This window comes from Calypte anna, chromosome 6, assembly GCF_003957555.1.
Source record: "Calypte anna isolate BGI_N300 chromosome 6, bCalAnn1_v1.p, whole genome shotgun sequence".
Lineage (NCBI taxonomy): Eukaryota > Metazoa > Chordata > Aves > Apodiformes > Trochilidae > Calypte > Calypte anna.
The window spans coordinates 1,371,278-1,398,766 of NC_044252.1; the positions used below are offsets into that span (position 1 = coordinate 1,371,278).

General features: G+C 42.6%; 1 protein-coding gene across 1 annotated transcript in view; it reads left to right on the forward strand.

Annotated features, from left to right (window-relative positions):
- The first annotated feature begins 200 nt into the window (after nucleotides 1–200).
- The window catches only part of ZSWIM8 (zinc finger SWIM-type containing 8), a 52,500-nt gene continuing 25,211 nt past the window's right edge, over nucleotides 201–27,489 (forward strand). The window contains 5 exon segments of the mRNA XM_030453452.1: nucleotides 201–1,137; nucleotides 18,045–18,198; nucleotides 19,244–19,338; nucleotides 23,463–23,635; nucleotides 25,274–25,381. Of these exon segments, the coding sequence (XP_030309312.1) occupies nucleotides 960–1,137; nucleotides 18,045–18,198; nucleotides 19,244–19,338; nucleotides 23,463–23,635; nucleotides 25,274–25,381 (708 nt within the window). The 5' untranslated portion in view covers nucleotides 201–959.

Sequence of the window (27,489 nt, forward strand, 5' to 3'; positions counted from 1 at the left end):
AAGGAACCCAGCGCCGCTACCGCACTCCCCGCCGCTTCAAGGGACAGCCGAACCGACACAGCGGGACGGGACACGGGGTGGGGGGTGGCGGTGACGACGGGACCTCCGCGATAAGGGACCCGATGACCATGGGCACTTAGAGCCCTGGGGGGGGACGAGCCGTGACGGGAGAGGTGGCGACTGTCCGCCCCCCCCTCCCCTTCCCCCCCCCTCCATCCATCCCTCTCTCCATCCATCCATCCACCTCAGCTTCTCCCCGGCGATCAGAGCCGGGGCTCTCCCCGCTTGCCGCCCCCATGAGGCCGGAGCTTTCCGCCCTCTGGCTCCGGTGAGGAACCGCCTGGAGGTCAGGGCGCTGCCGGGCCGGTTTGAAGCCTCAGCGAGCGGGAGGGAAGTTGTCGTTTTCCCCCACCCCGCCTCTCCTTGGCCCTTCCCGCCCTCCCTCCGGTTCCTGTGAGAAAAGCACAACCTCAGGGAGACCCGGCCCTGCGCACAGATAGCTGCTTTGCCCCAGCGGCAAGCACGGAGAAGGGAACCGGCCCCATTTCTTTCGTCTTCCAGCACCGGGAGCTTCCAGACCCAGCGTGTGGCCGGCAGGCACCTGTCCCGCCGGGAGGCAGCTCCCACAGGCTGACCAGACCCCCTCCTCCTCCTCCTCAACTACGTTTTGTGGACATAAGCCATTTTTTATTTTTTTAAAAAACAAACAAAACAAAACTTGAGGCGTTTTGGATTTCTGTTGTTGTTTTGTTGTTGTTTTTCTTCTCTGGGATTTTTACGAGCTTCCCCTCAGTTGATTTCCTGCTTCTCCCACCTCAGCTCTGGTGTTCCTGTATGGGGATCGGATCGGAATTGAGATTTTAAGTGCTGCAGGAGCCCTCAAGTCCCTCCACCTGTTAAAAGTCAACAGCGCTGCCTCTGTCTTTCTTCTTTTCCCCCCACGTCGCCCGTCGGATGTGATGGAACTCATGTTTGCAGAGTGGGAGGACGGGGAGAGGTTTTCGTTCGAAGACTCTGATCGCTTTGAGGAAGACTCTCTTTGTTCCTTCATTTCTGAGGCGGAGAGCCTCTGCCAGAACTGGAGAGGATGGAGGAAACAATCGGCTGGACCCAATTCCCCCACTGTCAAAATGAAAGGTGAGGTTTCCCCAGGTGCATTGGGATGCTCGTGGGGCAGGGGCGGGCCGGTGGGCAGAGGAGATCTCCTGAAGGAATGTGGAAGCTGCAGAGAGAGGCCAGGTCTCGGGTCACTGTCGGAATAGTTTTTGAGCAAAGACTGAAATTTTTGCTGGGCATCTTGAGACAAAGCTGTCTTTGGGGTGAGTTTTCACTGTGATGTCGTTGTGTGGCTTTTCTGAGTGGGTTTTCTGGGTTTACTCTTGGGAATCTGTGGCTATGCAGAAATCCTTGGGAATAACAATACCTACCTTCCCCCTTGCTTTGATTGCACTAAGGTTTGGTGGAGGTTTTTGTAGCTGCTGTAACACTACTCACGTAGAGGTGTGCAAACCCACTCTGCACAGAGCAGTCACTTCCCCTTGCCCCTTTTTTTACGTTTCTGTTCCAGTAAAGCAGCAAACTTCACTTCTGTAGTAGCAGAGCAAGGGGGCCTGAAGACTGTCATTAAGAAGTCTGCAATCTGCAGTGTGTCTGCTGCAGGAGTTGTTGTATTTCTTCTCCTTTGAGAGTAATTTATTTCTAACAGCAGGCAGGAAAACATAAAATTAGCGTTTACAAGTTATGTAAAAGTATCATGTATCTGCTACTTCTTTGCTTGATTTTTTTCTTTTTTTTTTAAAGTGAAACATAACTTGTCTTTGATCCTCATGCATCTTGACTCTAGAATTCAGGTAACACCGAGCAGAGCCAGATGTACAGTTAACACAAGTGACACAAGCCCTTTCTTTCTACTCTTTTTTTTTTTTTTTTTTTTTTCCCATCAATCCATCATCTGTACTTTCCCTGTTACTGCTGACCTTCATGACTATCAGCTGCCTCCTTAATATCACCTTATCTGGAACTCCAAAACCTCATTCTCCTCTGAATATTGGCCTTACATGAACAGAGAACACAATTTATATTGACCAGTGCTGAAATCTGGCAGTGTTATGCTATGGACAAACACTCATCACTGGATTAGGACCAGAAAGTACAGTTTGCATGAACTTGTAGGTTTTCCAGTGCTGCTTAAGCTTTAAATTTTTAATACATTTGAGAACAGTTTCTAGTCCCAGATGTGTAACCACCTGTGTCTGTTGAATAGCCAGGAATACAGCTTTAAATTAAACACCCAACCCAAAACCAGAGAGAGAGGGAAATGCTGGATGCATCCCCAGGCTGGATAGCTCTCTGGGATCCTGCTGCTGGGACATGTTGGTGTTAATATGGAATGTTCTGCTGGTGTAAAGGAGAGGGAGAGTGCTGATGTTGGGTTTTTCGAAGCTAAGAATCCTGAGGTGTGGAACTGAGTGCGGGGCACAGGACATGGTGTGTTATACTTTGTGTGTTGCTTGAAGTCTTGCTGCATATGTTAACTTGCTGGAGAGGAGCTGAAGTTTTGCAGGCTGTGGGAAGACAGACATCCCTAGCTGGGCTGAGATGTGTGGAACTGGTTAGTACAGATCTACAGGTCAGGCTGATGTTGGAAAAGGGAACAGCTTTTGTTCAACTTGGAGATGCTTTGAGCTGGCTGGTCTCCCTTGGTTCAGTGTGTGACTGGTTTCTGTGGTTTTCTGGGTTTTGGCCTAGTTCCTCAAGCTCTCTTGACCAAATTAAAACCAAGCAGCCATTTCTTTTCTCTATTATTATCCACTTGTTGCATCAAAATGAAAAATGACTTCAGTAGGTTGTGCGTATCTGTAACCCTCAGCCTCTTTCCTGACCCAAGATAAACAACAGGTGACATTAATGTTGTGCTGATTGTAATTACTTACACCATATTGAGAGGCTGCTGTTCTGGGGGCTGTACACCTACATTGTTGTATTTTTCTGGTTCTATCTGTAGAGACTCTTAGTTCCTTCGTACAAAAGTTTCACTTTAACAAGAGACACATTCCAAAAGGATGCTGCTGTCTGCTTTAAATGCATTTGCTGGCAATTCCCAGGCTCTGGTCAGAGCTATTTTGAGAAGTATGTGGACATGGCTTTGCTGCCTAAATGATTATTTATCCACTCTGTGAAGTCACGTGTGATCTTACCAACACAGAACACTTGCAAGTACTTTACAGTACAAAGTGTGTTCACAGCAAGGCTGCTCTGATGGGGGATCTGTCATCAGATGAGAGCTCCTTGAAGTTCAGAACTCCTACCCCGACTTAATTATTTTTAACACTTCTTTTTGACTGTGTTTTTGGAGTCAGAAAAAAACAAAAAACAAATGAAAACCCAGTTTGTATTGAGAACTGGCCGGGTCCTGAGGTTATCAGCTGCAGTGACTCTTCTGAAAAATGCTTGTTCTGACCTGAGCTGTGTGTTCCTATTTCCAGTTTGCTGTTTTGCAGTGGGCTGTGATGGTGTTGCCTGTGCAAACAGCAGTGAGCACTGAGTTAACTGCTAAGGGCAAACAAGAAGAAGGAGATTCTGTTGGCATTTCCCTCCAGTTTGGAGCTTAGCTTGTGCTTTGATTTTTTCAATCAGCCAGACAAGGCTTTCTGTGTAACAGAAAGGATCTCTAGCTCCTTCAGCTGTTTTGAGCTTGTCCTTGTGACCATCCTGGTCTTCACTGGTGACTTTGGAGAGAATCCCTCTGAGACTGAGGGAAGTGCTGTTGGCTGGGGATTCCTCTTCTTAAGTCATGGCTTTCTTTCTGCAACTTTTTGTTTTGTTCCTGTGCATTCCTAATATTCTGATTATGCTTTCTGCAGATTTAACAAATAAGGCTTGGGGTAGCTTGTTGCAAATACACACAGTATTCACTGCAGGAGGTCACCTAGAAGTTGAGGTATTCACTTCTTTGACTGTCATCACAGCTAGAAAGATGGTGAAAGGTGGAGAAAAATGTCCTGAGTTTCTCTAAGATGATCCTTGGGACAGAATTCTTTATAAAATATGGCATTCTGAGTAGTTAGATCAGAAGAACAGGATTGTACCTCGTTGGTTTTCCTTAATTTAATTTTCACTGTGGTAAAATCCTCTCATAGTCCTCTTGTATTTCTTTCTAGAAAAGAGTTGTCTCTTTACACCTGCAGTTTCTAATGTGAATAGAATATTACATAGATGTGTTATGTAACAATGTTATATATTACATTACAATTTGTATTATGTATACATTGCTCCTCTTCATAGGTGTCCTTAGATTTTTCTGATACTTTTTTTTTTTCTTTCTTCTCATTTCCTAATCTCCACTGATTTCACCTGCACAGGAATTCCAGAGGAAACTTCAGCAAAGCATGTCAGATTTGGGAATACCAAGAGTCCTTTCATAATTTTGAATATTTATTTTCAGAAATGAGTTCTCTTGTTAGACTGCCTTGCTTGCTTGCTTTTGCTCCTAGGTTTTGTTTTGTTTTTTATTTTTAAGGAGGTAATGCATGTACCTGATGTTTGGCTGTTGCCTGTGTCCAGCATGGATTAGCAGCTTTGAGCCTGACTGGGCAGGAAAGGGGATTCAGCACTGGAGGGGAGGTGTGGTTGTTGTGAGAACAGTCTCCTTCCAGTGTGTTCTGACCCACCTGGTTCCCTGAGTTGCTTTGTGGCTGTAACTCATCTTCTTCCATGTCAGATCACATTCCACAGCTTTACCTTTCTAGAAATGAATGCTCCCCCTTGCCTCTTCTCCACTTTTCTGGACACTCTCTTCTTTCCCAGAAACCACTGGCAGAGCCATTGCAATCCCCTCACTTCCCCTCTCACTCTTAAAAACAATTGTCTTTTCATTGTTGATTTCACTAAGTCAAGTGTTCCTGCAGATGTTTTAGCATCAATTTACTTCACATAAGGACTTCTGTTCCCAAGGTCTCAGAGTGTATGCTCAAATACACTCCTTGTGTCTCCAAACCCCCTGTGGCTTTGTTTCTTTTTGAAAGCTTCTAAGCTCTTTCCCACCCTTAGTCCTTTGTATTTCACAGTTTCTGGAGCATGGATGTTTACCAAACACTTAGGAAGTTGCCATAAATACTGTAGGATTGCTAAATAGTGTGTTCACAATATTTTTTTTTCTCGATTTTGTGTTTATTCATTCAGACCAGCTTCTGCTGGGAGTCTGCTGATGAGTTGTGTTCCAACTCTTTCCAATAGGCAGCCAGTGAGAAATCTTGTTTTCCTTTTCCTTTCCTTTGCTGTAAGCTTGAACCATTGCATACTGTATTGCAAAAGTCCCTCAGGCTTAGTTTAGGATTGATGCAGGCAGCTGTCTCCCAGAAAATGGTCTCATTATCCAGCCCCAGACAGTTTGTGTGTTTCCAAACTGTTAGGAGTGCCCACAACCTTCAGTTCTGGGCACAGTGCCTCAAAACTACAATCCATAGAGAGAGGGGGAATTGTTGGCAGGGGATAGTCAGAGCCTGAGGTGAGGTTATGATCAGATTGGAGAGGCAACCTGATCAACATCTGAGCAGTGTGAGCACTGGTAGCAGGACAGTGATTGTCATGAGTTGATATGGCTGAAGAATAACAGGCTTGGGGAGCAGCACTTCTGCCCCAGGATTGCCAGTAACCAGTAAGTTAACCCTTGCTCAGGCAGGAGGAACCTGTAGTGCCTTTCAGATTCATACTGTGCTCTTCAGACTTGTTCTTTCCAGAAAAGAAAGTTGTTGTTACCCAGAGTCTGTCCTCTCCTTGAGCCTGGTGAAGCTGGGAATGAAGACTTGGTGGCTTGCTGCTGTTTTCTTACTGTCTGTAGCTGTGTATTATAAAGTTACAATTGATTTTTTTTTCTACTTTATTTGTGCCTCTGGTACTAAGAAGGATATTTCATTGTCAGCTCACACTTCTGGTAAATGTAGGTATAGTACAGCTTTTTTGTTGTGCTTTTTTGGGTTTTTTTATTTTTAATTTAGCACAATACACAACAAATCTGTTTTAGCCCAAATGCATCTGCTGTAATGTATCCCAATTCACCAATGACATTAAAAACCCAAACCAGTAACTACTGAGCTCAAGTATTGTACAGATCCCTAAAGAATTTCTTTATAGAAGTAACAGAATTTTTAAAATGTAAATGTTGGTGAGAAGGTATCACAAATGCTTAGGAAGTGAGTAGAGATCAGCTGGCCATAGAGTAAAGGCAACATGAAAGCGAAGGCTTAGCTGCTAGTAGAAAATAGGTTTCTCTACATTTTCTCACCCTAGTAAGTGAATTTCACCCACTTTACTCCTTTCTGTGGTAGCTGATGGTATTGACTTGCTATAAAGCAAAAGTTCAAGTTGAGGAAGGGACCTATTGGGTTGTAATACAATGTGCAAAGGGGGCCATTGGTTCATTAGGGCTGAAGGCAGGGCAGAGAAGCTCTGGAGACACTCATTTATCAAGGCTGTTTGGCATAATTAAATGCACTGCTTCAGAGCTGGGATGTAGAAGCTGCCTGGAAGTTTCTGCTTAACAAAAAGGTGGTTTCACAATGCAGTGATAACTCTGAGGAGGATGACAGGCTGAATGCCTCTCACACATTTGTCTCCATTTACATTTTCTGGTGCCTCTCTTTGTGTCTGCCCCTCTCTTCAGAAATGTGTACAGGAGAAACCACATAAATAAGGTGTCAGGAAAAGATGGTGGTTTTTTTACTACTGAGATTTTAAATGAACTGCTTAGTTTTAACTCTGTGGAGGTCATCTGGCCTCTTCCTTCAGATAAGTTTATTTTCCCCTCAGAAAATGGCTTGCACATTCTTTTCCTATTTTAATGTCTCATCTTTATTCTGGGAAATGTCTTGTCTGCTGGGAAATGTCTCATTTTCTTCTGTCTCATCTTTTTTTCCTGGCTTCCATGGATTTTTCTTTTTGTGTTTGTTTTCCCCTTCCTTTCACCTTGAGGAGGTCCCCGACTTGCTGAATGGCTGGAGATCACAGATGCTCTATTTGCATTTCAGGCTGACAGAAGCTACAGGGGTTGTTCTTCTCTGTGGCATGTTTACCTCTGGGGAAGCAAGAAGGACTCAGGTTTGATCCTAGACTCAGGATTGTTCTCCATTTGTCTCCTATCCCTTTTTTTATCTGTCACTTTTTATTTTTTTGGACCTGTTCTTCATTGCTAAAAGCAGGTTTTATTTTTATTTAGGTATCATTTTTTATATGTACGTAACTAGTTCTGCCCCGAGGTGAAAACAAAGCAAAAGCAAAAAAGAAAACAACTCAGAATTTCTCTCAAGCTGCTCCTCAGGTTTGAAGTGTGTGGTTATCTCCTCAAACATACTGCTAAAATGAAATGCAAATGCCTTGTGTTCATTGGGTATTTTACTCAGAGCAAAATGAGGAAATTTTTCCTCAGAGGGGACAATGTCATTCCTGCCCTGATGAAAACCCTGGAGGCTTCATCTTCAGGCATTTTCATTTTCAGGCAGACTACCCAATTTCAGTACCTGCTTTTTTTGAGTGTGTTTTATGCTGATGCCCAACCATGAGGGTGAATCTCTGTGTCTCTTCACTTGACCATCAGGAGTTACTGAGCTCAGAAAGTGATGGGAAGTTTAGAGAAAAACCAGCACCTTTTGGATAGCCTGTGTTTCTTGTGCCTTCTGTAAGAAAAGATGGGAACTGATCTGGCCTAGGAAGGGCTGTTTTTAAAAATAATATGCCTAAAATAAAACTTCAGTGAGTGAGTTCAGGCTAAGAATAAAGAATATGAAACCAGAAACAGGGAAATAATGGCAAGGATCATAGGGTAAGTTACTCAAGCAAGCAAGCAAAAATCATACCTGGGAACAGCAAAAAGCATCAGTGATTTGAACATTTCTTACACCAGTTACAAACCTAGGAGCAGAAACCATCCCCTCTTAATTGCCTGCTGTCCTAGTTATTACACAGTACTTTGTTCCAGAGGAAGAAAGGAATGTACAGCTTCAAAAGATGTTTTACATACTTTAATGAACTTTTGGAGTAAATACTTGGCTATTTAGAATATCTCTGATTTTTTTTTTTTTTTCAATTTTTAGATCTTTGAGGAACATTTCCAGGAAGTCCAAGCCAATTTATTCTTCTGTTGTTAAAGTACAAGGGTGTCTTTTAAGATTTCATTGGCTTTTTCAGACCAACAGTTTTTTTCTGCCACCTCTCTAACTCTAGGACTGTAAAGGACTGTAAGAGGAATTTAAAATGCTGTCATGTCTTGAAGTTAACTTCTCAACTTTATTTTTATGTACTTTATTAATCTCTTTTCCTCTTTTGTAACACCCTTCCAAACCCTCCAGAAGTAAAATTCAAAGCACAGGTGTATCAACTACCTAAAATATTAGGCGTAGAAAATTTTTTAAAGATTAAACAGCAGTGATGCATAATAAAAATATTAATCATTATAGTAATTTGGGACCTTAGACATTCTCTTTCCATGGAAGTGGGAAACTTGTGAAGGTTGCAGGAGCAGTGTTTTTAAACAAATTCCTAACATTCTCTTTTGGTTACAGTGTGTGTGGGGACCTGACTGTTATTTCTTGAGGTCTTCATGACTTTTAAGTCTTTCTTTTGACCAACAGGTTCAGTTTGTGTCTGTACAGTAGAGCTTTCAAGCTTCTTTTTCAGATGGGATAAAGATTGGCATATAGAAGGAAAAGGAAAGTATAAATGGATAAGATGGAGGGGATAAGATGAAAGAAAATCTGTCCTTTTGTCAGCATATGGGACAGAGCAGGAGTCTTCCTTGAAGTAAAAACACTGATTGCTGATGTAGGGGTTATTGTAAGTATTTGGCTTCTAAGCTTGATGGTCATCCTGCTGCTGGGTTAGTTTGTAATAAATAAGTGTACAAATGAGATGACAACATTTTCTGAGAATCTGATATCTTCATGAAGGCTGTAGGGTATGATTTATTAATTGTTTTTTTTTGCTGTTTACAGTTTCTGCTGCATATTCTGTGTAATGCCATTTGCTACCCCAGATTTAGGTCAGTCAGTGCAGAGATGGGTGAAATAGGGAAACCCAGCTGCAGATTGGTTTCCCAGAGGCCAGAAGGAAATATTTGTAACTCAGACCTGTGTGTGGTGTTCACATGGGACTTGAAGAGAAAGCAATCAGACACGGGGAAGTTGGATGTGACCCAGAATGCCTTTGGAAGTTTTCATTGACTAATTGATTGCATGTCAAGCAGCAGTGCCTTGGGGTCAGCTAAGCTGCTTATCCTTCTCAGGGACAGGGAGCTCCTTTTCCCTGGCTAGTTACAAACAGCTGATGTTTCAAGACTTCAAAACTACTTTGAGAAGATGGTTGACTTCACTTGGCTCTTGTGTGGCTGGAGGGGCTTGGGAGATCTGCATTTGTCTAAGCAAGTTTGGGGAGATTTTTACAAAACCAAAGGAGGTAAAACTAGGAGTCAGGTAAGATTGTTTTTCCCCCCTGAAGCATTTAGGTATCTCACTCCTTTTGACTCCTCTCTCTGAAGCAGATTTCTAAACCTCTAATGGTTCCCCCTTGGTGATAGTAAGAGGCGGTATCTACTTTTAGTTCCTGGCAGATGTTTAATTAGTTGGTTTTTTTTTCCCTGGAGGTGAGAATGCCTCATCCTTGATCTGTTCTTTTCAGACAATAACATTCCCATCAGCCCCAACAAAACTGGCCTGATCTCATTTGGATGTGTGCAGTAATGCAGCTCTGCAGTGTTTGCTTGGAGACCGAGTGTTCCTGCTCTGGGATTTAGATGCAGGAAAAAAGCTGGATAGAGATGAATTTTGGATGTAATAATCCAGGAGGGATACTAATGGTAGAGAGCAGCACGTTAAATAGTAGAAGTTGTGATGTTTTGCATGACTTCTTTCAGCATCTGAAAACATACCAGTACTTGTGGCTGGGTGCTCAGCTGTGGTGCAGTCTGTGTTTCTGTTCCATCGTCTCCATTCAGGAAAATACCTGGTACCTGCTGGACTCTGCAGCTTCTTTTTGTCATATTGACTCCTGACCTTTTGAGATGCTTGGTGTGGGGCAGAAGTGGGAATCAGTGGTGGCAGGGAGGCTGGAGGAGGCAGGAGGTGTTCAGTGGGTTCTGCAGTCTGCACGGGGAGGGGGCAGAGCCAGGAGCAGCGGTGCAGGGGAAATGAGTTGCCTGGAGCTGATCTGCTTCAGCAGCTCTGGAGTTATTCTGAATGCAAGCTGCCCACTTTGTCAGGAAACCTTGGCCAGCACTGGCATGAATACAGTGTTTTGTAGCATTGTCTGTCTTGCTTAGCAGAAATCTGCTGTTCATTTTAGCATTTGTAACAGCTGCTGGTTGCTTGCCCAGGATGCTCTTTTTTTTCCTTTTTTTTTTTTCCTCTTTTTTTTTTTTTTTTTTTTTTTTTTTTTAAGGAGGGAATTAAGAATCTGAATTTCTGACTTTCCAGAGGAGGCTGTCAAGTTGTGAATGCTGCATTGGTATTACAATTTTGGGATCTCAATCATGTTAAGAGTGGGTGGGAACTGAGAGGAGAGCTCACCAACATTTTGCATTTGAGATACAGAGCTGATGAAGAGACAAATAGATCTCGTAGGCATCAGTGTAACATCAGCTACTCCAGTTTCATCAGCACAGCCCTGTGCAGGTTTTCACAGTTACTGCACAGGAGGAGCAAGAGAGTTAAATGGAAAATACCCCCTTCTGGTCTGGCTTTGACTTGGGTTTGGGGAGGCTCAGGGAGTTGCCCAGAGCAGATGTTTTTTTGTAGGTACATTGTATATGAGACAAAGAAGGGGCTTTTCATGTAGATGTAAAAGAAACCTTGGGTGAAGCATGAGTTAGAACTTAGGTTAGAACTTAGGTTAGAACTTAGGCTGTGGTCTTGTGGTACAGGAACATGATGGAGTCAGGGAACCAAGTAGTGGACTTTGGTTTCACTTTTATTTCCCTCCCCCACTAAACACCTTTTTGGGTACCAAATGTAACTTGTAGCTTTCCACCTTTGCCTTGTTCTGAAGTTCTGAAGACTTGATTCATGTGATTTTTTACTAGACATCAGGGTTATATATATAGTAATACACAGTAATACATGTCTACTACTATGTATAGAAATTACTACTAGTAGAAATCTAGAAAAATCTAGTAGGAAATCTAGTAAGGTTGTTGTAGCTGTGATGCTTTAAGGACATAAGGAAGAGAAGTTTGTAAAGAAAGAAGGGAAATCTCTTTTTCAGCCAGCTGACCCCTGGCATGCAGGAGCAGTTTTCACATGAGCAATCCTTCTGTCTCCTAATTGCAAGAGACCCTTTGAGGGATGATTGCACAGCAGGCTGCTTGGCAATTAAACTTTTACTGGGCAGATTGAAACTCTTTAGCCATATTTACCAGTGGTGAAAAAGAGGAGTAACATGGCAGGGGGGGTATTTTTCATATTAACATCTCATGCTGCTCTGAATTCCTTAAGATGTTTTGTCTCCAGAAGTGTTCTTGCTGGCACCACAGATGAAGCTGGGATGGGTGCAAGCCAGCAGGTGTTCCCAGAAGGTGCACTGAGAAGTTTGCCTTCATGTACAGTGTAGCCTCCTGCTTGTAAGGAGCTGGGTTTTATGTGTCCTTTTCTAAAAAATCCTGTAGCAGAAAGCAGTGGCCTTTTGCTTCTGGCACAGTCTGAGCACCCCAGATTTCCCCTGGTAATACCAGTACTACATTAATTGGTTGAATTGTGATTTCTCCCTATTGATTAAGTTGCAGCAAGAGAAACAGCCCTCTGGCTGTTGTTGCAGTAGGATTATAGCACACACTGATCTTCTGTGGGATGAAGGAATGGTTTTGAATCATCCTGTAGAAGTTTCCAGACAAAACCTGACTAAGTGATCTGGGAGGTAGCTCTGGCAGTCCCAGAAGGTTGAGCTCACTCCCCATGTGTCTCAGGTCCTCATCCCACCTGGGCCAGGGCTGAGAGGTCTGAATCTCATCTGGAGAGAATGCAGGAAGGGAAAGGAACTGGTTTCCAAAAACTCTCTAGAAATTCAGGGTGAGTAAATGCCACGTGCCTTGGCGTGCATTTTGCAGGCTGGCATCACCCCCACTGTTCCTCCCTGTCTGCTTGCTTGGTTTTCAGCTTTGTTTGAGCTTTAAAAGTAGGGGCATTAAGAACTAGAGCACCTCAAAGAAAGCTGTTCTGAAGTTAGAGCATGAGCACCTTGCAGACTGGTAGGAGGTTCTTGCTGACAGGGAGAGCTGATGGATTACTCCAGAGGAAGGCAGGAGGTGGCTGTGGGAGTTTTGGCACATAATTTTGGCACATTCTTACTGGTGGGTTATAACTCTTGGACTTTGAGCACACATCATGCATCTTTTAAGTTTTAGTTCTCCTATGGTGAGGCCATTTCTCCACAGGTGGGCAAAGTTATGGCAGATGGGGTTTCCTGGGTCTTTTTAGCTCTGTACACATGCAGAGAATGAGTAGAATGAGTGCAAAACTCCCCAAAACAACACAAAATGGGTTTATCAGAAAGGGTTTTTTTTAATCATCCAGGTGACCAGAAGGGGAACTGCAGGCCTTAAAAGGTTTAAAATTACTGACACTTGAAAAAAAAAACCCACTTATCCACTGCAAATCCACAAAGTAAATCAGTGTTATATTCTGTAAATCTACAGGACTTGTGTGCAAAATAAAAGATTACTGTTATTTTTTTGATATTTTGATGTATTTTAAGTTCTGCCTGAGAGGAAACCAATTCTTGCTTCCTGAAATGTCTTAATCTTTGAGGCAGAAGCAGTGGTGTCAGGATATATTTATGCAGTCAGCCAAATAATACACTTGTTTTGAAGGGAAATGTAAATACAGTAACAAAAAGGTAGTTGGAGCCATTAAATATTTTGACTTTCATGTGTGAGCTGTTTGTGATGTGGTAATTTTCAGAAATCAAATTGAGCTGAGATTTGACTTCTGCTTTGGCTTTTGCTGTAGATGGTAGGGACTTTGGGGGGTGGATTGGACACCCTCCTGTGAGAAAACAAACCTTTTTTGGGGATTTGGTTTTAAAAAAGTGCCATTCTTAAAATGTTATTTTAATGTTTGTAGCAGAATTTGTGTAGTAATTGTTGCTGCAGTTATGTGTGAGGCTTCCAGTTCTGGCCCATCTGGGGTGTGTATTTTTAATGTTTTGTGGCTATGAATCTCATCAGCCTCAGCCAGTGACTGCTAATGAAAAAGTTCTGTTGCTTATTCATCTTCTCAAGTGTTTTGGGCATTAAAATGTCATTCTGGGGCTTAGGGCTGATGCTGACCTCCCCTTTGGTTTTTTTGCTTTCAAGGTGGCCTTGTCCAGCTCTGCATTTGCTGCCCTGATTTTTTGCTCGGTGTGATTTCCCTGCTGCAAAGTGACCGTGGGACCCAGATGGGGCTGTGTAGAAGTGAGAGGTGTAAGAAAGTCTTTGAAACACTGATCCCCTTAAGGCTTTTAATACTGTTTGTAAGCTTGTGGGGGTAGGAGCAGTGGAGGAGGAAGAAAACAGCAAACCAGAGACTCATGGCATAGTTTGGGTTGGAAGGGACCTTAAAACATCATCTACTTCCAGCACACATCCTACTAAATCAGGTTGCTCCAAGCCCCATCCAACCTACAGAAGAATTTAGAAGACAATGTAAAAATAATAGGAAAAGAGTAAGAAACCAAGTGTTTTGGTTTAAGCATGTTATGGTTAAATGCAGTGCTTGCTCTGCTTCCCACATTTGGGAGTTCTCAGCACTTTCTGGATTTAGGAGAGGGAATATATCACTGCCAAGTCAAGGGGCATCTCACTGATAGGCACTTAAATAAACCAAGCAGAAACACATCAAGTGTACAGGAACAGGTTTCTCTCTCTCCATGGCAAGTCCTGTAACAAGCCATGTAGGATATACCATCCCTTAATGAGGTTTGGGAAACAGGTTGTGTAACACCCTGCCCAGCCTCCAGCACCAGCTGGGATTGCTCCCTCCTCCTTTCCTGATCGTTTTACTGCTGCTTCTCTCTTTGCCTTTTGATACCAGAAGTGCTGCACTTCATTTGCTCCCTCTCAGTGTTCTGGGGATGGTTCTGTCACTTTGTTCTGCTCTGCTGCCTTCTGGACTGGAGCCAGAGGGAAAGGTGAGGGGGAATGTGAGGTGGGGAACAGGGGCAGCTCTGAAATCAAAGCTGGAGACTCCTCTCTAAAAAGGGGATGCAGCCCCAAGTGCCATTTCTCTTAAGAGCAAAAGCAGTGTGTGTCCTCCCTTTGCACTGCCATACCTCTTTAGCAGATTTATTCACTTCTACCTATAGTTTAATTTTGGAGACCCAGTGGCAATAATGTAATTGGATAACAAATACCTTCAGCTCTGGGCCCAGCTATTTTTTTTTTTTTTCAGTTTAATTTACTAACTCTTAGGTATTCTCATGGCTCCTATTTTACTGCTTATTCAAGTGTTTTCTTCTCTATTTGTCTGTCACAGAAACTCAATTATTTGCTGGGCTCCTGTTGGTTGTTGTCAGGATTAGGGGTTTTGTTGCTGTTGTTCTGGCAAGAATCATTAACGTCTGTGCTGAGCTTTATAGCCTTTTTATAACAGCTAAAAACCCAAACCTGTAATTCACATGAAACTGTAGCAAAAAGGGGAGGACAGCCCTCAGCATTCCAGTGGCCAGAGGGGACAGGGTTTATTCAGAATGGGTTAGATATGCTTGAGTCTGATTCTTAGGAAGGAGGTGTAGATTAGGCAGCCTTTCAGTATCCCTTCCTGACCTGGTTTTTGACAGTCATTTAACCTGTAAGTGAGATTGTTTGAGGCTGCTCATGCTTTGCCTGTGACTTTATTCTTCCAAGACTTGAAATGATTCCTTTGTTCTGGTTGAGTCATCCTATCTGCTTCCCAAGAGGAAGAAGCAGTGATTCGTGCCAGTTGTGCCCCACAATTTAAACAAATCTCCTTTGCATAGATTTATCTTGCAGATTTGTCAGTTTTGTATCACATTTTTGATTTCACTACTGTATAATTTTTTTTATATTATTTTTTCAATCTTGCTTGCTGTCCTTTGCTTTCTGAGCAGAAGCTGTGATGCTTTCTCCTTTCCTTTGTTAGGAGACTTCTTTTTTATTTTTCTTGCTCAAAATACATTTATCCCAGCACCTGACACTACCTTTTGCCTGTTTGATTGGTAAAACCTTTTGATACAAGTAGGGATAAAGCTACCAACCCTGGGTCAGTGTTTCTAGAAATAAACTTTCTGAATGAATCTCTGCTTAGAACTCAAAGGAAAGTATTCAGAGTCTAATTTAAGCACCTAACTCAGACTGTCCGTTTGATTTTGCAGTCAGCTTAAAGGGGAAAGGTCCTCAGAACTGCATGCTGGATAAGTGTCTCACCTTGCCTACACAGGGCACTACCCCTAGAAACTTAGGGCAGTGTAACTTAATTTTACTATTTACATTGTGTGCCAACTTAGCTCCTGTGAATTCACCTGCTCTTAAAGGATCACTGAAAAATTATAGTTATAAAATATAGCTATTTTTCACTTTTTTCCACATCTTTTTCCCTAGATAAAATTCAGCATTTTAGAAAGCTGCCTGCTCTTCTAGAGAAGATCCTTGCTTTTTTTGCTGCTTTTTTTCCCCTCCCCCCCCAGGTTGTACCACTTTCACCTGATTATGCACATGTGTAAGCTGTGTGCTGTGGATTGGGGTAGCTGTGCCATAATTGGCCACTTTTTGGTGCTGATCAGTGCTAATTCAGTGCAGCTGAGGGCTCAGCCCAGGGGCTCAGCGTTCCTCACTCTGCCCTCAGTGCTTGGGGCAGAACTGGGGGGCTCAGCCTGGCACTGGATTTCCCCTGGAGCAGATGAGAACTCCTCTTGGCTTCCCACTTGGAAGAAATGCTTCCTCAGGAGAGGTAATTTCAGTAAGACTTGTAAAAATATATAATTTTTTTTTTTTTTTTTTGAGCTGGTTTAGTTCCTCTTGAATGAGCGCAACCCCACTGTGCAATGGAGAGACTGGAGGGTAAACTGCTGTGGTTTTACTACTGCTCCTGCTACCTGTAGTACTCTACTGGTGCCTTTGGGACCTTGTCACTCATCCAGTCTGTGTCCTGCTCCATTGCAAGGCTGAAGTAAAATATTTTTGAGAGTAAGGTTGCTGATAGATTAATGAGAATGAATTTGCTTTTGCTTTTTGTCAGCTCAATCTGTCTGCAGCATCTGTGGCCTGATCTTTGTACCAGCACCAAATTAAAGGAATAAAGCACCCAGGCTGCAGGCTTGCAGCTCTTTGAGGAATGTGCAGGTGTTTCACCCAGTACTGAGATCCTTTTTAAGTCTTGTACCTTGTAGAGGATGTTTGGGTATTTTCTCCTTTCCGGTGTGTGTAATGAAAGACTTGAAGTGCCTCCATATACAAAGTGCCCTCAAAACCACAAAAAATACCACTTCTTTTATTGCTCAGAGTAATTTCAAGTGCCTTGGCTTGCATCTTTTGTGGTATCTACTACTGCTGTAGTAGGAGCAAAGATATTTATGTTCCATTCATGAAAAACCTTTTAGTGACTGATTAAAAATAGTAATTTTTTTTTTTTTAAGTGTCTGATGAAAGCTTTCCACCTGGTGTGGCTGTCAAAAGTGGAAATGAGTTCATTTTTCTGCAAAAATGTTGTTGATCTGCTAGCTGTAGAGAAAGGGCCACTCTTCCTGTTCAGTTTGCAGGCTGCTGCTCTCAGGTTTGTGGGTGGTGGGATCCTGGCACTGCAGAAGAGAGGCTGCCTAATAAATCTCATTTCACCACCATAAAACCCCAAAATCCTCAGTGTGGATGTCTGAAAGCTGCATTTTCTGTCCCTGTTGATGTAATCCTCCTGTTTGGGAGGTCTGGGGGAGGTGTTGGCTGCTTTGCTGTGTTCCTGCACATCCAGAGCCTCTCCCATCCTATCTGGTTCCCAGCTGCTGGGACCTGGAGGGTGTCTCTGGGCAGAGGGTGAGAAGGTGTTGACTGACACCAGGGCTTAAGTTTTCCTCTGATAAGTTGCCTGCTGGGGAGGGAAAGCTGAGGGCCAGCTTGGTTTACATTCTGGCTTCCAGTGGTGGTTCAGAAGCTGGTTAGGGAGGTGAGGAGTCATAGCTGGGAATATCTGCAACAGAATTAATTAGGCTCTTGGCAACAGGAGCTGGAAGAGGGGGTGAACCAGGGCTGCTGTAGTGACAGATCCAGAAGGGATCTCAGTAAAGCAGGGAGGTGCTTTACAGTGTGGCATCTAGCTCAGAGCACAGCACAAACATAAGGCCCCCATAGCCTGATGATAGGAAATCTTCATTTGCACTTAAAAACATGAAAAGTGGAGTTAGTTTGCCAGGGAGGTGGTGGTGGTTAAATGTATTTTGTATGAAGCTCGTGGTGCCTTTAGGTAAGATCCTTAGGAGCTCAGTGTAGTCAGCACTGCACAAACATGGGGCTTCCCAGCTGCTTCTGTAAAGAACCTAAAAGACAGATACACAGAGGGTGAGGGGAATAAAACAAGTACTAAGAGTAGTGAAAATCCTGTAAATACTGAATGTCACCAAAATATTCAGTACTGAGGTTCCTGGATAACCTTTCCATTGCCATCCTGTGCCTGCACACTCTGATAGGTCTTTGTGTAATCACCTGGCATTCCCAGGATGCTGCTGCCAGGCTGGGACAAATCAGTGAAAGATGCTGATTTACCTGAAATCTTCCTAAGTGACTTCAGTTTTGCCAGGAGACAAAGATTGAATTGCTGATGTTTGCTGGGCTAATGTGGCTCTCCTGCTGAAAGAAGTGGTGGGTTTGGGAGTGTATTCCCCTGTCCCAGAGTGCTGGAAACAAGGCTCAAGTTGGCAGGCAATGCTTGTGGAAGCTTCTGTGCTGCCTTTTACCACCTCTCAAAGTTGGTCCTTGGACTGGGTGAGAGGAGGGGAAGTGGAAGAGCTCCCATCCCTTCAGCCTCTCCTGAGTTTTGTTCTCTGCATGGCTGACTGCATTTTGGTTCTTGTCTTGGTAGATGGGCTGGTGATCCCATTGGTGGAGCTGTCTGCAAAGCAGGTTGCATTTCACATTCCATTTGAGGTGGTGGAGAAAGTTTACCCTCCAGTGCCTGAGCAACTGCAGCTTCGAATTGCCTTCTGGAGTTTCCCAGAAAATGAGGAAGATATCAGGTAAGGAATGCTATTTCTGTTGCATGGAGTCTCAAGGAAAAGTTCTGCTCACTAGAGAACTGTTGGCCATTTGATGTCCCATATGTTTGCTGCTTCTGCAGTTCCCATGTGCATTTTGTAGCTTTCCTGTGGGTTGTGGTGTGATCAGGGGGTTTATTTTGGGGTGGGCTGGCCTGCATATGTCTCAGGAAAAGCAGACAGGTGTGGGGGTTATGTGTGTAAATGACAGCAGAAAAAAACCACCCCTTAATTTGCCATTTTGTAGAGTCCTTGTACCAGATACATCCCCAGTGAGAGTGGGTACAGTCCCAGAGTTGTCTGTATTTCTTGTGTTTCCTCCTAAGTTTTGTGAGTACATAGACAAATACTCTGCTTTTAGACTTTCTACCAAAGTATTTATATATGTATTAAACCACCAAAATAGTTATATCTGCACATACACATTTCTATTTCTATTTATATTTATACTCTAGGAGGCCATGTAACCCTGCATTCAGAATTTCTTTGCAAATGTAGTGACACAACACTCTTTTTAGAAAGAATGATTTTCCTAGATCATTCATCTCATGTTCTGGTGTCAGATGGAGGAGGTAAAGTCAGGAGTGCTGATGTAATTGGTAACCTCACCTGTGGGGGAGCAGAGCCACCCAGCTGGTTGCACATGCTCGTTATTGTGATGAGCACAGATGTAAAAAAACCCTCACTCATCTAGAAGTAAAAGGAGATTTTCTGTGGCATGCTAACATTGGGCCTTGACTTGCTAGTATGCTGTGTATAAAAGCTGAATTTTAGATTATTTTAGATTATTATTTAGATTATTTTTCACAGGTTGGCATTCCTAGGAATGCCAGTGGCTGTACACACAGCCCAGTTAGGAAGAGACCAGTGATTTTTATGGGTGGATTGTAATGGAGAAATGGCAGAAAAGGGCTGGACTTGATCTTAAAGATTTCTCAAAAGCCATGTCAACAAGGAGTGCAGCCATAGGGTGAAGTTTCTCACAGCCAGACTGATCTTGCTGTGCCCTGTGTTGCATCTCTTGCAGGTTGTACTCGTGCTTGGCCAATGGCAGTGCAGATGAGTTCCAGAGAGGGGAGCAGCTCTTTCGGGTGAGGGCTGTCAAAGACCCTCTCCAGATTGGTAAGAACATTGCTGCTTCACATCTCTGGACATTTCACATTCCCCAAACCATCTTTGCAAAGGGACAGCAGTGCAATGACTGTGTCTCAGGACCAGCTTTTCTGGCACCTTGGACTAAACTCCCTGCCACCTGTGTTCTTTGTAGAGCTCCTTGTAGAGCAATCTACTATGTTTATTTCAGCCTCAGTCAGCTCAGCTGTGAAACTGAGTGAAAAGCCAGAAATATTCTGAAAATTAGATCCTTAAATCTGTTCTGAAAAAAGGTCTGCAGGATGCCTTTGTCTGTGTAATGCTTCAATTCTACACTGATAAAGAGAACATGCTTTTCTAATGGTCAGGTCGAGTGAATGCCTTGCCTAAAGTGCATTTATGGCAGAGCAAGTTTGCAAGGTTTAATTACTCTTGTAGCAAAGGAGTTGTATTAATACATCACAGTTCCTCATGTAGTATTTTGGCAGAAGGAAATCCCTGGGCTGGACAGTGGGTTTTGTTGGGTTGCCTCACTTATCTTCTTCTTTTTGTGTCTGATGGTTCTAGAAACTAATCTTAACTTTAACAAAGAACTGGAATCTAAAGTTTTCATGAAATGCTTTGAAGTAAAAATGAACGTTGAGCTGGCTTTTCCAGTGACAGCTGTTAGGAAGTGAAATAAAGAGACTCATATGTCAAGGTGGGCCATGTCAGTGTGGATGTGGTGTTGTGTCTGCAAGTGTGAGCTTCAGAATCAGAACAGTGATTGCCATGTGGGAACTGAGCCTGGTGGTAATAAGTAAAATGATCATATAAAAAGCTGTGTAATGTTAAGGAGGAAAAGTTCCTGTGTTGTCCTCTGATAAGGGATAGAAACTTCTGTGGATCTGTTTAGTTGCTAATAGCAGTAATACTTAACTGTGGTCAGTGGAATGAGCAAATTTAGGTAAAGAACCCTCAGAAAGGGAATAAAAGGTCTAAGTTTAGGAAGGAAGAGGAGAACGAGATAGTCCAGGAGATGCACAACTTGCAAGGGACTAATGAACTCTTATCTGAATATGGGGCAGAGCATCTAAAAGGATTTTTTGTTGCCTTTTGTCTGCTGTCATAACAACAGCAGGAATTCTTGGGACTGGAAGTGAAGTACTTCCTCATAGATAAGGTTTATTGAGTTGTCAGTGAGACAGAGTAATTTTGGATGAATAAAACTCCACTAAGTAGGATTCAGCTGATTTTTGAGTGCAGTCAGGATTGAAATGCTGAGAGAGGCCTCCAAGGTAATTGCTCAACTTGAGGGAGGCAAATATTGAAGGGAGACAAAATGAGTTGAAATGCAGTAATTCCTGGGACTTGGACAGTGGGAAAGAGGGAAATTTTTAAGACACTGGTCAAAGCTTGTTTCAGGAATAGATTAAAAAGGGAAGAAAGTGTAAAGCAGTGTCAATGAACAAGGACTAGGAATATTGATGAAAAATGTGTGCCTGAGGGAGGAGGACAGGGTAGGGGAAAAGAGGAATGAATGATACAAAGCATAAGTACACATACTGAGCTTCTTCACAAAACATTATGTGTGTGGAAGGGAAGGAAGTAACTTGAAATAACCTCTATAGTTCCTCCTTAGCAGAGGAACTTTATGCAGAGGAGGGATTATTAATGTTTTAAGTTTTTTTTTTTCCATGAGTGGGAAGCAGCTCATCAGCTGGTCAGTATAGGTGGGGTGGATGTAATTCCACTTGTCTGCTCCAAATGATTTTCAGGTGTGTGGCTGCAGTTTTGTGCAGAAAGTCCAAGTGATCTCACAGAAGCACTCATCTTGCTCTGTGCCCATGGTGCATTTAAAAAAAGTGGTAATCAGGGGTATGAGATTCCTGGCAGAGCAATTCCTCTGACCTGCAGCTCATTCTTGAAGTCTTTTGGGAGTGGAGTGTGCCAAGAATAATGTATAGATTTTATGTTGTTGTTTTTCTGGTGGGTTACAAGCAGTTGCAGAATGACTGGTGCTGGTACATGCAGATGTGTTTTGGAAATGGATAGTAATGCAGGGAGCAGATAAGCCTTATCAGGAGCAGTGGGTGAGTGTGAGGGAGAGACATTTTTGGTGTCTCCATGAGGTGGCCAGGTTGCCCAGATGTGCAGTAGATGTGATTCTTCACATTTAAGCAGGAGGGTAAGAACTTTGGTCTGCAGGAGGAGACAGCAGTTGCCCTTGGACTGCGCACAAATACAATTTGAGGACCATTTCTTGTATCAGTAGCATTGGGCTAAAGCTCTCTGGAATGGTCCCCTCCTCACCGTGTCCTTTTCAGTCCCTGCAGCCTCACACTTCTGGAAGCTGTGCAGTGAATTGGATTGTGGTGGTTTTCCTGATCAAAGGAATGATTAATCCCATTTTTTCTGGGTCTGATTTCTTGTACCATCCCACAAACAGTCACTCAGTACAGTGAGACCAGTGGTGGGAAAGGGTTGGGCAGAGCTGCTCGAATGAGCAGTGGCAGAAGTGTTCATCAAGCTACAGTCTGAACTGAAGCTTGTGCTGTATCATGCCAAAGTCCTTAATTTTCCTTTGTCTTTTTATAACTGTTCATCCTCTTTGCATTTAACCAGTTAGCTGGCTTCATATACAAATAAAAATTTTATCCTAGCAACTAGAGTGCATAGCTCTGACCCATTCTTCTTTAACACCTTTTGAATGCTTATTATTCACTGCAGTCCCAATTTGTGAAATGTTTAATTTGCTTTTGTGAAAATTAGGACATTTTGGCATCAGCCTGAGATAGTTCTAGTGTAACAGAAGGACTAGCTGAACTGTTTGGGTTGTATTATCCAAGTGTGGAACATAAATTAGAACTGCAGCTCGTAATAAGCAGTGCAGTAATTTTGTGTGAATGCCTTACTCTGTTTGATTCTGTTCCAATTGCTAAAATGGCTGAAGGATTTGAGTAGCATTATGTGTACTAATCAAAATAATCACCCACATCAAGAAGAGGATTTGAATTCTGGTGAGCAGGAGAAAAAGAAAGGTTAAACAAGGCAAGAACAAGTTTGTATTGGCCCAGAGATGATATGTTGAGGAAGAGAGAGTGCACATTGTTTTAAATGGTATTTAGTAGGTCATGTGCACTTCTGAACACCATCATTATAATAATCTTGCAATATCATAATAAAAAAAAATAAGTAGTGTGGATTTATGGTGTACTTCCCTGTGTGGATGATGGGGGAACTTATTGCAGTCATCTGTCCCAAGCCACATTTTTTCACACAAGGCAGATTGTTGGGCTGAATTTTGGTGATGGCTTTGATAGCCTTGGTGCTTCCTGTGCTTTGGTAACACTGACTTTGAGAGGAACCACAAAAGAAAGAGAGAACAGTGAGTACAACTGGTGTGCTTTGTACTGGAGCTGCCATGAAAAGCCAAGCCTTCAAGCTGCTTGTCATCCTGCCTGAGATGGGCTTCATAATTCTTTGATCACAGATTAAGGGGTCTGGAATCACTGAAGTGTAGTTGCTGAAGTTTCCCTTTCCTGTTGATTTCAGTCTAAGCACAAGGGCATTTTTAAAATTTTATTTTTCTGAGTACCTGGCTGATAAAAATGGGATGTTTGCAAGATTGCAAGGAGGAACATAATTAATGGGAAATGGGTAGCTGCTGAAGCTTCAAAGTGCAAGTGTTCAGGTGTAAGTGCTGTCTTCAGTTCACTGTAAAATTGTGAAACTTGACCGACTTGGAAGTCACTCAGAAGAAGTCACCTGGCCTGTTCTGCATTGCTGCCAGAGTTAATTGACACAGAAATCATCCCTAAAATGTGATAGTCTGGCTTTGACCCCGTAATAAAACCCACACTTGTCATTGATGGCTTTACACAGTTCTGCTCTTTTTGTTAAACATCAATAGAAAGAAGTATAGAAAACAATATATTAAAAGCTGGTATTTTAAAATGTCTTATAACAAGTTATGTCTCTCTGCTAATATTCTTAATTCTAATTCTATTCTTAATTCTCGTCTTAATTCTAATATTCTGGAGACTCTCCAGCCGCATCCATCGCCGGGTGCTTATTAATGCTGACCATGTTCCAAAGGCACCTACCTAAACAACTCCTGGTGCCAGCTTCCGAGCCCCAGGAGGTTTAATTTTGGACTTTTTGAATTTGAGCAGGTTTCCATCTGAGTGCCACCGTGGTGCCCCCCCAGATGGTGCCCCCCAAAGGCGCCTACAACGTGGCGGTGATGTTCGACCGCTGCCGGATCACCTCGTGCAGTTGCACCTGTGGAGCTGGGGCCAAGTGGTGTGCTCACGTCGTGGCGCTCTGCCTCTTCCGGATACACAACGTAAGCCATGGAAAACGGGGCCAGGAAGCTTCTCTGGAGCTCTCCTCATCACAGCTGTAGGCAACGTGCTCACCTCTCCAGGGAAATGGGTCTTGGCTTCGGGTTTGGCAAACCCGTGCTTGCAGCCTGCAGGGCGAATTATCTGAGGCTCTGAGCTGCTCCTTTGATAAGGTGCAGACTGCAGAGAGTTTCTCCTTTCAGTGGTAGAATTACTTATTCTTTCTGCGAGGAGTGGAAGGTCACCTGCAGTTAGTCTTTTATTAAAAGTCTGTGTAATTGTGGGATTTGAAAGCTCTTTCTTCAGGTTGCCTGATCAGAGCACAGAGGGAAAGTAATTTTGAGCACCTTTTGTGTCCATCTGTTCATTTTAACAGGTGCTAAGGTGTCATTTTGACTTGTAGATTCCCAACATTCAGTTTGTGTTTTTATATGGCTGCTTGTGCAGAGTAGAAGTGTGTACTTCTCATCCCAACTCCTGATGAAAATGTTCAGAATCCACACCAAATCCACAAGTTGAGGGTTCAGTCTTGCACCGAGATTGATTTCCTCAGTCTTTGGGAAGCTGAGGAGTAATTAAGGATTAATCTTGGATGACTGAAAGGAAGAGAAGATTTTCTGCTGTCACAGGACATATTATAGCTAACATGCTTATGATCAAGTTCTAATAGCCTGCTGAAGCTTGTTAATGTTTCACAATGGACAACTGTAATAGGCTTAAATTGATACTCTTGAGAAATCATCAGTATCTGTATACTTTCTGTATTTAGGACCAGAGAGTTGGCCAAAAAAATGGCTTCTGCTTTCAATTACTTGTCTCAGTTTTAAAGGTGGCTATGGAGAGTGAGGATAAGGAACAAATTTTCATTTCTATTATTTAAACTTAGCAAGTTTGGGTCCTGTGTTAGAGAAGAATCATTCTTTTCTTTCCAGTTCTTCTGCCTGAAAAATGATAGTGAAAGGATTTTCATGTTTGAATATATTGACCACTGCCCCTAGGAAGCTGCAAGCCAAGGTGTATTGCTCTATACAGACAAATCAATATTGGAAGCATCTTTATTATCAAACTGCTCTTGCATTTTTCCAGGTTATATTTTAGGTAGATGCCATTTGGGCATTTTTGTTCTGTAGAGTGAAAAATGTTAGGAAACTAGTGGTGGTTTTGTTGTCATCTAAGTTTTTATAAGACATGGAAAGAGACTGATTTAAAAATTGAATTTAAAAAAAAAAACAAACCTCTAATGAGAGAAACGAGGTGGCTGTGATTCTGTGAAACAACCCCCCACAGAGCTGCTTGGTTTGCCAGAAGCTTAAAGAATAATGTCCTATTTTAGAGGTTTGTTTGTGAAATCCCTGCCAGTATTTGTGCAATTGCTAGCAACAACAGATCCTAAGCACAGCTGTTAAAGCAGTTTCTTTGGAAATAAACTCTTAAAGGCACATTTTCTACAGCCTGGACAGCACATTTGCATCTTATCTGCAACACACTGCATAATTGCAGAGACACAAATTGTCCATCAAGACCAAGCATGACATCCATCAGCACAGCTACTGTTGATGGCCCTTGGTCCATGCAGTGCACACAGCTTCCTGGTCTGACCTGTTAATGGGACTTTGTCTCCTTTTCTGGTTTTTTTCCAGGCATCTGCAGTTTGCCTACGAGCACCAGTGTCTGAGTCCTTGTCTCGGCTGCAAAGAGACCAATTGCAAAAATTTGCTCAGTACCTAATCAGTGAACTTCCACAACAGGTAAATGGGGACAACTGATAGGATTGACTTTGGGTTTTTGGGTTTTTTTGGTTTTTGGGTTGTAGTTTGTTTTTTTTTTTTTTTTTCTTGCAATGATTTTAAAATAATATTTTTACTTTTTAAAATTTTCTAATCTTTATTCTGGGTCAGTTTAGATGGTGTCTTTTGCTGCAAGGGAACCAGTTGTGCTATTCACTTGTCAGTAGCTAGGAAGGCTTTGCAGTTCTTGCCCTTTTTCAAGTTTCCTGTTGTGTTATTTGACAACTTGTTGCCAAGTAGAAGATGGGGCTTAAAAGGAAAAAGAAGAGTGTTGGCTGTCCATCTTAGCATGGTTATATATGCTGCTGGAAGATGAAACTCAATAAAATAAAGGCATAGTGGTGAAAAACTTGGGACAAGTCAAGTTGCTTCTCTTTTTTTTGTGTTTGTGTTTTGTTAGTTGAGTGGAGAAGACCACCCAGGGGATGTGTTGAATATACCCTGTACAGGCACCTTCTCATGCACCCAAGTGGTACCTTTTGTCTTCCCTCAGTGAAGCTTCTTGATGAAAGTAACAGACATGAAATGGTATTGGCCAAAGACAGAATCAGCTCCCTTATTCCTTAAATATCTATGTTGTGCATAGATATTTAGATATATTAAAGATATATCATATATATATATGTATATATATATAAAGATTATATTAAAGATACTCATCTGCCAAAAAGGCTTGCAGAGAATGCACAAGGAAGTGGTTGTGAAATGCTTGCTTTAAAAGCATAAGGGTTTGACAAATTTTTTTAATGCTGTTTCAACCAAAGAAAGTTGAAAAAAACTGTGGATACAGATAAAATAAAGTAGATACCACTGCTTGGGTATCTGTCCCATTTCAGTGGTGTGTGCATAATGTCTTAAGTGGGGGTTAGATTAGTGTCAGGATGTACCTAAAATTCATATCATGGTGCTGTGCTTGGGACACTCCTATTTCTGTAGGAAATTTAGAGGACAATCTAGCAAAAGAATAGCTTAATCTTATGAAAGAGAATGGAGTAATCATAGGATATGTGTTATAAAAACACTGTGGGTTTTGTTGCTGGATGTTCAGCATCAATAGGGTGTGCTGCTTGCTGCATTACCTAACAGGAAAAGGGTTTCTGTCCTTTAGGGCTGGGAGGTTTGTGTCACAGTCTGGAGCTTAATGAAGGAGGGGTTTGACAGGCTGGTCACTTGGTGGTGGTACCTGTTTCCTGAGTGACATGCAGGTTGTTTGCTTTCAAATCTTCTGTGTCTGCTCCTTTTCACAGGGTTTATTTCTCCTTTGGTCGTGTGTAGCAGCTGTGCACCCAGGCACATCTGGAACACATACATTTAATTATTACTGTCTTGCCAGATGATCTGATGGATGCTGCCCAGCAGAAGAGTTTGGGTTTTATTGGCAGCTGCATCTTAACCTGTGTTGTGAAAAAGCCAGGGCAGGCCCCAAACTCTTCCAACAGTCTCCTTCAAGGTTTCTGAGTGGAGACAGATACTCTGATACCTTGGGACCCCATATTTTGATTACATGATGTCAAATTAGAGTAGGCTGTACAAATTGTTCCACTTTATCCTCGTTTCCAGCTTGTGAATGGCATTATGGCACAGGAATACAATGCTGAATTGCTGTCAAGTGTAAAGGAATGACAGTCTCTAGGAATGCAGCTAGATAAGGAGGTGTTTTCAGAATCTCTGTGAAAAGGCTTTCCTGTAGCAGTGAAGATTCAGTGATTCTCAGCAGCTGGAGTTTATTACTCAGTTTTTCTACCAAGAGCTATTTCCCTTCATGAAGCCAGTACACCTGCAATTAAATATGAGTGCTTGGCAAAAAGATGCCTGAAGGAAAAGTCACTGTAGGGCCCTGAGACTTCAGCCTTAAGGTGTGATATTGCCTAGACCTGTGACTTTTCTGCTTTGTGATGACTTAAAATAAGTGGAAAGGTGGGGGGGATATCAGATGCTCTGCTGCAAGTCATTTAAACCCTAGCTGTGTGGTCTGATCTGCTCTAAGCGGGCATGGTAAAGGATCTGCAGTTCCAGCCTAGGCACAGTTTGGGTAAAAGCACTTTCTACTGAGTGTTTTTCCTTCAGAA